Source organism: Sinocyclocheilus grahami, unplaced genomic scaffold (assembly GCF_001515645.1).
Source record: "Sinocyclocheilus grahami isolate Dianchi unplaced genomic scaffold, SAMN03320097.WGS_v1.1 scaffold1840.1, whole genome shotgun sequence".
Taxonomy (NCBI): Eukaryota; Metazoa; Chordata; class Actinopteri; order Cypriniformes; family Cyprinidae; genus Sinocyclocheilus; species Sinocyclocheilus grahami.
Genome location: NW_015507019.1, coordinates 1 through 11,276, shown reverse-complemented (window position 1 = coordinate 11,276; position 11,276 = coordinate 1). Strand labels below are relative to the sequence as shown.

Below are 11,276 nucleotides of genomic sequence, written 5' to 3'. Positions count from 1 at the left end.
TATATATATACACACACACACACATATATACACACACACACACACATATATACACACACACACACACACACAGAAGATCTGGAGCTCCTGCTGTTGACTCTTCATTGCTCTGATCGAGACTCTCAAGCACACTGTGTTCAGAAAGTCATCATCAGTGAAGCTTTCCCACTCGTCTGCGAGGAATACACTTCATTCAGTGAGCTGATTCTGTCTGGATCGCACAGCTGGTTTATGGGAAACCACAACCCTGTTGCATGTCTGCACGATGTAGTAACTCACCAGAACATGTCATTGATGCTTCAGGACCTACATTTCCAACACCACCACAATAAAAGTGCTTTCGTCATCGTGTGAGCCGTAATGTGGAGATGTTTTTCAGCACGGCAGTCAAACCCTGGAAATATGTCTTATATATACAGACTTCATTTTGTCGTGCAAACATAAAAATCACATTTGCATGTGCAGCTTTACACATTTCTTACATATATAGTGATTAATAGTGAACAACTGCTTCCAAACTTGATTGGTAAGATTGAGATTTTGGTAAGATCATTTGCCGGTTTAGCACACATCACACATTTCCCATTTATAGATGCTTATGAATATGCATGCATGTCTGACAGATTTTGATAACTGAATAGATGATTTCGCATGTGAAGATGACGGAGCTCACATCAAGAGTGTGAGACTGCACTGAGAATCATCTCATCACGTGCATTTAGTTTCAGAACATCTGAATCTGCTGTGAGGAAGAAACTAATGTGTGCATGTGTGTGGTGATCTGAGAAGTGCAGGAGCTGGTGTGCATCCCTGAGACAGATCAGATCAGACCAGCAGAGAGCAGCATTCAGCACTGTACTGTGATGATGTGGCACTGAGTCTGGTCTGCTGTCACTGAAAACACCTCCTCCATGACAGCCAGTGCACAAAGCTTCACACGCTGGTGTTGCTCTGCACAGATGTGCTTGTTCTTGTTTGGCGACTGTAATGCATTGCTTTCATTATTTAATAAAGTCTTTTGTATTTACAGTTATGGTCAGCTGTCAATCTCAGGAGGTAGCCTCTATTAGAGAAGTGTTTTGATATCTATAGTATTTATAATATAGTTTAATAATAATAATATAGTACATCTAAAGTCTTTGTCCTTAATCCCTTTATCCTAAATTATTGATATGTTAGTAAGGACACTTCAAGTCAGGTTAAATCACATACCTTCTGTCATTTTTTGGGAAAGCAGAACATGAGTGCCCTTGTTATTACATATAAGAGCAGCACATAACAGATTTTTGCAGCTTTTTCTTTTACTGAGTCGTTTCCATAGCCATTTATTTATTGTTTTTAATTATTAGCCATGTGACTGTGTGTGCTTTAACATTTTGGAAAACCGATATTATAGTGACTTACAAAAAAGTAATGTCCTCGCTTAGAATAACAATGCATACATTTGTAAGAATAACTTATATATAATAATAAATTGATTATATATAAGTGATATATATAGAGAGCGGGAGGTTGTGCTTGGTTTGTAAGCATGTCCTCTGGTTACCACTGAAACAGCCCTAAAGGAGATCGGTGTCGTGAAATACTTGCCAATCTTTGCGCGTCGGTTCACTTCAGGTGCTCAGAGCGCTCCTACAAAAGCACGAGGCGCCCGGGGCACACAAAACACTCACTGCCGATACAAAACTATTTTATAAAAGCCGCCTCTCACTGCAAAAAACGCGTTCTGTGTGATCGGGGCCTTATAGACTCCAGACCAATGCAGACTCCGCTGGACAGTTACACAGTTTCTGGGTTAACGAGACACATTTACACTATCATAAAAACCATTATCCTTTCCATAAATAAACAATAAAACCCCTCATTCTCATCTGTAGCCATCAGGGATTCACGCACTTGTCCCATCCCACAGGCCACAGGCGTCTGGTCTGAAGAGTCTGATCTGCTGATGACATGAAGCTTTACTGACTTCTGCTGTTCAGCGTAATTATTCCTGATCTCTCGTCTGCTCAGTGTCCTAAAAGATCACATTTTGGTTTTGTGGTTTTTGGAGCTGTGACTCTATAATAAAGACGACTGAAATCGTCTGTTACTCACATTATGAGACACACAGACACACAACTACTGTACCATATCACACAGACAGTGTTTACACACAACTCAGATATTTTCTTGTTAATTAAAACGTTATGTGTTACTTTACTAGTTATTTGAAAAAAGTAATCTGATTACATAACTTGTAATGCTTACCCCCAACACTGATCATTACGCTGAGACACACACACACACACACACACACACACACAGAGAGATATTCACACACACACACACACACACACACACACACACTCTCACACACACACACACACACACACACACACATGCACACACACACACACACACACACACACACTCTCACACACACACACACACACACACACACACATGCACACACACACACACACACACACACACACTCTCACACACACACACACACACACACACACACATGCACACACACACACACACACACACACACACTCTCACACACACACACACACACACACACACACATGCACACACACACACACACACACACACACACTCTCACACACACACACACACACACACACACACATGCACACACACACACACACACACACACACACTCTCTCACACACACACACACACATACATAGAGCGGCGGATGCTTTAACACACAAACAGTGTGAATGTTCATTCTTCCTGCAGATATGAACAGATAAAGACACTGAGAGCGGATCAATAAACATCTTCTGTTATCTTCTGATCCTGATGAGTTATTCCTATGTGAAGTTATTAATACATCTTCTACCCATGTTACAGTTTCTGCTTCTGTGATGCTCCTGAGGAAGAGACAACGAACGATAAATGCAGATAAACGCAGTCGTAATGTTTTATGGCTGTTTTCACAGATATGATAGTGCTGGAGGAGTTGAAAACATTCATGGGTGACTGAGGTTATGAAAGTGTTTCTCCTGAACTTTACAGCTGAGGTCAGTGACCGGTGTGTATCCCAGAATCCCCTCGAGTTATGACAACTCTCACCGAGGCTCGAGGCTGGCAGTAATGCACGGTGATACGTGACTGAATTCCTGTTCTCATGGGCTCAAGGTTCCTGCTGTATTGATTTTGTTGGCACATTATTAAAGCAGCGGCCCAACAGGAGCATGTGTGTTACGAGAAAAGAATCCCACTGAATCGAACCTTGCAGACGCTATAGGAAGGGAAGGATATCATAAACAATGATAACACACTGTAAAACATCTCCACCATACTTTAACCTTCGGTTCAGACGCTGACAGAGACTTTTAACTCAAATTAGACTTTTAAAAACTGAGTTGAATCTCATAGAAATTGAAATTGGTTAAATTATTTTGATGATTTAAAGTAATGTAAAAACATGTGCATCGTTATTTAGTGCAGATGTGCACTTCAGCTGTTTGAGTTACAGTATTACAGTGTTTTACACACATTTCTCACGTTTTCAAAACTCTGCACAAAGCGAAGCTCAAGAGCATCAGTGTGGATGAACTCGATCATTTATCATAAAATGCATTCAATAAAAACATCTTTAATATCACACAAACTCTTTTCTCACTCAGACACAAAAAACACCAAAACTCAATGAACCTACAAGATCAAACTTAAGCTCAAAACCACTACACAAAAATGAGTAATACAGAAATGTGCTACATTTATACAATAATACCACATTGGAACATATTCTGAATTTTAAAACCAATGTGATAACCCCTACACAGTCCTTCAGTTTCATCATCATCTGTGCAGAAGGAGAAAAGGTAGGAATAATGTTGTGCTGTAAAGTAAACACGGACTATGAACATTTACTGCACTGAATTATAAACAGTAGAAAGTGTCTTTCTTGTTTTGGAAGTAATTTTACGAAAGCAAACATTGTATAATGCTGCTTGTTCGAGTTTTTAGGTCGTTGTGATAAAGTCTGTCTGTTTGCTAGCGTGTGGAAGAATGAGCTGATTTGAGACGTGTGCATGGTGTAAGCACTGAGAAATGTAGGGAGTTTTGCAGTAACAGTTCACCAAATCTGACTCATGTGTTAAAGCAGGGGAGTAGTGTTTATAGTTCAGCAAAATGGGTGTGCTTTTTGAAAAATGGTGTTATGGCTTTGAAATTTTAGTTTAAAAACCTGGTTATAGTGTTTTAGCAATCGAGAAAAACTGTAATATTTTGATTTAGTTTTATATTTTCTGCTTTCATGTTAATTTAATTCTTTATTTTGTGTATTTTTTTCATTTTTATTAGTTTTTGTTGTTTTGAAATATGCACTGTAAAAAATTTTTTTTTTTAAATTAGATCACAATGTACTGCATTAAAGTGTAGGAATTTTCCGTTTTGATTTTTTACAGGCGTTTTATGTGTATTTTAAATTTTGCACTTCATTCTTTGTGTTTTATGGTTAACGGAAAGGTCCGTAAAAATTAATGTATAATGTCCAGGCAGAAAAATTACCAATACATTTGCTTTCTTTTTTCTTTTTAATACAGTGTGTCTGTTTCGTTTTTATACATTTTTATTTATTATTGGTTTAGTTTTATTGAAGAAATATTGCCTTGAAAACTAGCTGGTTTCATGTTTTTTTTTAAATATATATTTTATTTCAGTTTATGTTTTTTTTTATTTCAAGTAACAATATTTTCAATGGTTTTAGTTTTAGTTAATTGTAGTGTGTGAAGACGAAACAAGGAGAAAAACGAGTCCTCTAGAAGATTCTTCTGATCCATAACACAAAACACTTCGATTCCTGGGAAAGCAAGAACTGATAACCTGAATGCTGTAAGTGTCTTTGGATGAAAGTTTACATTCAAGAATTAAGCAGAACTCATGCAGACGCACACACACACACACCCTCTCACACACTCACACTCTCATGCTCACACACACACACACACACTCAGACACAGACGCACACACACACAGATACCAACACACTCACACACACACACACCCTCTTACACACACAGACACTCACACTCACACTCTCATGCTCACACACACACACACTCAGACACAGACGCACACACACACACAGATACCAACACACTCACACACACACACGCACACCCTCACACACACAGACACCCACACCCACCCCCTCACACACAGATACCAACACACTTACACACACACAGACAGACACCCACACACACACACCCTCTCATATACACTCACACACACACACCCCCCCTCATATACACTCACACACCCCCTCATCCTCTCACACACACAGACACACTCACCCTCACACAGACACACAAACTCACCCCCCTCACACAGACACACAAACACACACCCACCCCCTCACACACAGAAACACACACTCCCCCTCACACAGACACACAAACCCACACCCACCCCCTCTCACACACAGACACACAAACACCCACCCCCCTCACACACACACACCCACCCCCTCTCACACACAGACACAGACACACAAACACCCACCCCCTCATATACACACACAAAAACAACAACATTTGGGAAATGTTTTATTTACGTCAACGTTAAGACAAAAATGAATTTCCAGGTAAGATTCAGGTCCATTTTAAATAAAAGCTCCAGTTTACAAATGCAGAGATCATATTTCTTCAACAACATCGATTACTGACGGCAATATCTGGAAATCGAATAAAAGCGCGAGCGTGTGCAGAGCGGAGGCTGGCGATTATCAAACACATCGATGGAGTTCTGCTGAAGCGTGATGTTGTTGACGGAGGACAGCGCTTTCATTCGACTGAACATAAATTACACACTTCAGGCCCCAGCTCTCAGTACAAAAGCGTGATTACACAGGAATGCTGGGAGAACAGGCTCTTCTCAACAACAAAGAGCAGATTGACACGCGGCTCAACTAATTCATCTATTCAGACCTTCAGCCTCGTTTGCCAGCGCTAAACTAGGCCACGATTAAGCAGCTTGAATTACTTCCCACTGTCCGGTGTGAATCTTAAAAAGAGCTGGATCAAGTCTTAAACATCAATTTAATGCGGAAGTCTCCATCGAGCGTTGTCGTGCTTCTCAGTTGTTCTCCTGTGAAACGGTGGATTCCTGTAAGAAAGCGACACAAAAGTGATCAAATGAAAGCACAAGCTCCCAATTAATAGATAAAGACACGCTTAAAAGCGGGCCTCATTGGTGCGCTCCTATCTTATCTTATCAAAGCACAGGGCTGATGTTGAAACTCTTCTGTTTGGTCAAGGTGAGCTTACGCAAGCTGTGAACGAGAGATAAGAGCAGTGTGTTTGGCAGACCTGGAGCGCATGTGGAAGACATTATAAGCGGCACACATCTGCAGCAGCCAGCGAGAGCGGATTCTGACACACTGATTACAGCCTTTACAGCTCATCTGCTGATCAACACACATTAACTCTAAATAACTCAAGAAGGATTCATTCACCGGATTCATCTTATCACTGTTCATTATCATCCAGATAATACACTCTAAAAATGCTGGGTTGCTTCAACACAACTTTGGGTCAGATATGAACTAACCCAACTTTTGGGTTAAAAATGTAATTTAAAAGTGTAACCCAACAGCTGGGTTTGTTCATATCTGACCCAAAGTTGTGTTGAAGCAACCCAGCATTTTTAGAGTGTATTATAGTTTCTGTCAATATTCTAAATTAGATGTTCGTTTCATATTTTCTGCTCTCTGACTAAGTATTAGTCATTGGGGTGTTGTTTTTAAATGTCTGTATAGTTTATATTCAGTTTTAGTACATTAACTTAACTAAAGGAAAACGAGAAATGTCTTAACTAGGTTAGAAGTTAGGTTCATATTATTTAGTTAATATAAAATACGTTTAAGTGTCTTATATTTTATTTTTCTTTTAGTTAACATTTATTTTCACGTCAAGTAACACATTTTTTAATGGTTTAATGCACTCAAGTGCCGAGTGTTTCTCTCTAAAGTTACGAGTTTAATGTATGTGGAAGATTTGAATATGATGTAAAACATTTGTAAATCAACATCTGTTTTTATTCCATGTTTCAGGATAACAAAACCATCACTTCCCACCAAACTGGTGCAAAGCATCAATAATAAAAATGCAAATGCTCTTTTTTTTTTTGCTACATCATAAATGACTTTAATTATACAAAACCATTTTGATGCTGGAGCTTTGCTCAGGTGTTTCAGAATGATTAAAACACAGTTTGAGATGCTGTGCAACATCGTACCCATCATAATGTATGCACATTTTCTTATCAGCTAAAACAACGATCCACCTCAATTGAGCGCACAAGTTGTGCATTTTAAGATTTTATGCGCATCTTGGTGTTTCCATCCAGCATTTCTCTATGCAATATCCCATAATCTGCATAACAAACACACAGATGCAAACGAGAGACTCATGCAGACTTACATACGGCGTCCTCTCGCCGAACTTGCTCCAGAAGGTCATCTTGACGCTGTTGTGGTGTCCGGTGCGCTGGTCAAACGTCCGGCACGTCTGGAAGGGCGGGCTGTAGAGGTGCAGAGAGACGGCGGTCTCCGTGTGGCTCACGTTCTCCACCCGATGAAGCCCGAGGGAGTCTGAAACACACCGAGCGAATCCCTTGAACTCTGCTCTGCTCACCACAGCCTGATATACACTGCACCTCAGCCCCGAGTCAAGCTGCTCCTCTCACCGTTGATGTAAGCGCACTGGTTCTCCAGCAGCACCTGCTGTGATCTCTGCAGCATGCCCCCCTGCAGCGTGCGGTCGGGCCAGTCGAAGAGCGTCTCCTTCAGCTGACCCTGGAGCAGCTTCAGGAAGCAGTGCGAGTCTGTGTGATCGTGGATGCTGCTGCAATCAAGCCCAACACAGGCCAACTCACAAACACACTCACAATAACAAACAGTTCTTACTTTCTATAGCACGGTCACGGCAACGTATGTGTCCCTGCAGCACAAAAGCAGTGTTGAGTCGCTGGGGTATATTTGTAGCAATAGCCAACAATACATTGTATGGGTCACAATTATACATTTCTCTTTTATGCCAAAAATCATTAGGATATTAAGTAAAGATCATGTTCCATGAAGATATTTTGTAAATCTCCTACCGTAAATATATCAAAACTTAATGTTTGATTAGTAATATGCATTGCTAAGAACTTCATTTGAACAACTTTAAAGATGATTTTCTCAATATTTAGATTTTTTTGCACCCTCAGATTCCAGATTTTCTAATATTGTCCGATCCTAACAAACCATACATCAATGGAAGCTTATTTATTCAGCTTTCAGCTGATGCATACATCTCAATTTCGAAAAATGGACCCTGGTTTTGTGCTGCATATGCTTTTCCCGTCACTGTAACTCATCACAATCATTTAAACAAGTTCAGCTTCATTAGTTTAGGTTATTATGAGTCAAAGACAAAACAAGTGTCCACGTCAAATTAATTTTACAAAAGAGATTTTATATACACTGAAATCATATTCATTTCAAGTCAAGTGTTTCAAATAACGTCTGTGAAAATAAAATGTCAAAATAAGGCTGAAATAGGCTAATGTTCATCCTCATCATTCAGCATGACAGATATATTTATGGAAAAATGAAACAACATACTTATTCTGACCTGTGCTTATTGAAATATATAAAATATATGGGATCATACGAAATTTTACCATATTTTAAATGACTAAAAAAAAATTATACAATATATTTTACTGCATTATTTCTACATGCTCAAAATAAAATTCTTCATTCATTCGTTTTTTTGCTCAGAAAAAAATTAAACGGGACACATTTTAATGCACAGGAAAAAAAACAAAGCTGTATTAAACTTACATTGTTTTGAAACTTAGATGAAATGATTAACATGTAAAGCAGCAAATGTAGATTTTAAGTTGAATTAGGTGGAAATTAACAAATATTAACAACAGATCAGGCATCCTGACGTGCTATTTTCTTCCTTTTTTGTTCATATTCCGCAGTGAATAATTGCTTATGCTTTATGCTTTTATTTGATCTGTGATTGAATCTGCTCCACTGTGCATTTATTAAAGGCTTTATGACTTCACTAATCACCAGACATTGGACTCTACTATCAGGCCATTATCTGTCTGTTAATATCTCCAATTCATTGACGTGTGTTCAATTATTGATCCACACATGATCCCAGGCTCCTGCGGGTCGAAAGGTAAACACCGAGAGAACACAACACAAGTGATTTAACATCAGCAGGTACCTGCCGTGTCCTTCACCCCAGCACAAGATCATCAGGTTGAACTTTCCGTTTCCCTCATTCACAAGATTCCTGGTGTATCTGTAAAGACACAGTAAAAGGACTTTAATCAGTCAACATTCACCCTTCATGTGTGCTGATGATCATTCATTATGCCAGCTACTGTCTGCTGTTGTTGTTGTTGGTAAATGCAACACGTCCTGCTGACGTCACGCTGGTCATTAATATTCATGTTCGTTTCAGTGAACTGAGAGAAAGTCCTGCATCCTGGAAGCTTGCTCTGGGAATGTGATGCAGCACTGAGAGCAGCGGGTGTGCGCCAGGAGCCGCGCTCTGATTGGCCCGCCTCGACCCCGCCCCCTCAGCCGAGGCCACGCCCACGGGCAAACACCAGCGGAGGAAGAGCTCCAGCATCGCATCCAGTGACAACAAGACAAAACTGCACTTTTGGCTGAAATGGAGCGAGAAACAGTAACGCTCTGTTCTCTGATATAAAGAAGAGGTAAAAGTCGACTCATTAAAACACAGTTCACCTCACGTTTGTGTTAGACTGAAACGTCTGCAACATAAAATTAAAATTTTTCTTATGTTAATTTCATTTGCATTTCTCAGTTAGGTTAAAAAATAAATAAGTAAAAATAAACAAAACAACCCTTGTGGTTATAAGACTTACATGCATTAACTATGGCAAAATAACTGTCTACACATAACTATTCTGAGATTGATAATAATAATAATAACAATAAAATTACCTGTACTGGTCAAATTCTGCATATTTCATCCACTCGTGAGGTTTACTGTCATAGGACTCCATGATGCTCTGCACCTCCTCCACATTGACGCTGTCGCTTTCAAAGAGCTTGTGGAGAGTTTGGATCAAATCCTCCAGAGTCTCTGGCTTCACGAGCTCGGTCTGCTCCATCTCCAGTGCTGCTGCGCAGTGTGTTTGAGGCTCTGCTGGAGCTCAGGCTTTGCTGCTGCGCAGTGTGTTCGAGGCTCTGCTGGAGCTCAGGCTTTGCTGCTGCGCAGTGTGTTCGAGGCTCTGCTGGAGCTCAGGCTTTGCTGCTGCGCAGTGTGTTCGAGGCTCTGCTGGAGCTCAGGCTTTGCTGCTGCGCAGTGTGTTTGAGGCTCTGCTGTGGAGCTCAGGCTTTTATACATTCAGCTGAACTGTAATGGACGAGACCACTGCCACAGAGACGCTAAACCTTACTGTAAACATGCACTGGAAGCTATGAAGAAGACATTCATAAACCATTCATGCTTTAACAAACTAATATATGAGAGACAATAAATATCATTCTTTTTTGTTTGTTTATTTATTGACTTTCATCAACGGACCTCCCCCGTTAGAGTTTGGATTGACCCGCTTTATTCAACGGCTTAACTTTCCTCAAACCACATTAACTTTATATTTACCTCTAGTTGTATCTCTAAATTACCTTCACATACAGACAAAATGGTCATATCAGTCATATTTTATTTTGATGAAAAACACATTTGTCTGTTCAAACATTGACACACTCACAATGCGATTATAACAGGATTTTTGCGATTAAACTTCACCTCATAAACACTAGTACCGGAAGAAACCATCATTTTGAAGCTTTGAATCAACTGAACCAAGTTGCTTCACAAGATGATTCACTGTTCAGAAGCGCTCGAACCACTCTGCTGGTCAAAACACAGCTTTTAACAAATAATCTAATACCATTAAATATTAAGTATCTGTAAAATATTTGCTCTTTTATCTATTTTCAGGACTTGTTTTCTTTTTTTTTTCTTTTTGAACTATACAAATGTTATTAAAATGTCATAAAATGTATATAACTGATCTGAAATCAGACGCTTGTTCACTGTTTCACCGCTGAGGGGCGAACCATTGAATCCCGAACTGAATCAAAAGACCCTGAATCAAAATATTTGCGAACCCGCTCCGATATCCCAATCTGAATCAAATGATCCACAATACAAGCTCCGAATTTCCGATCTGAATCAAATGATTCACGATACAAGCTCCGAAGTTCC

The 11,276-nt window shown here is 39.8% G+C and overlaps 2 protein-coding genes across 2 annotated transcripts in view; both read right to left on the bottom strand.

Annotated features, from left to right (window-relative positions):
* The window catches only part of LOC107572957 (transmembrane emp24 domain-containing protein 7-like), a 7,610-nt gene extending 7,192 nt beyond the window's left edge, over positions 1–418 (bottom strand). Inside the window, exon 1 of the mRNA XM_016259395.1 lies at positions 280–418. Within this exon, the coding sequence (XP_016114881.1) occupies positions 280–292 (13 nt within the window). The 5' untranslated portion in view covers positions 293–418. The remainder of the gene's footprint in view (positions 1–279) is intronic.
* Positions 419–5,581: 5,163 nt separating this feature from the next.
* Positions 5,582–10,395, bottom strand: LOC107572968 (cysteine dioxygenase type 1). Its single transcript, XM_016259408.1, has 5 exons — positions 10,004–10,395; positions 9,255–9,332; positions 7,711–7,868; positions 7,446–7,615; positions 5,582–6,129 (listed from the first exon to the last, which is right to left on the bottom strand). Exons 1-5 carry the CDS (start codon positions 10,171–10,173, stop codon positions 6,100–6,102), a joined length of 606 nt encoding a protein of 201 aa, XP_016114894.1. The 5' UTR covers positions 10,174–10,395; the 3' UTR covers positions 5,582–6,099.
* Positions 10,396–11,276: the final 881 nt, after the last annotated feature.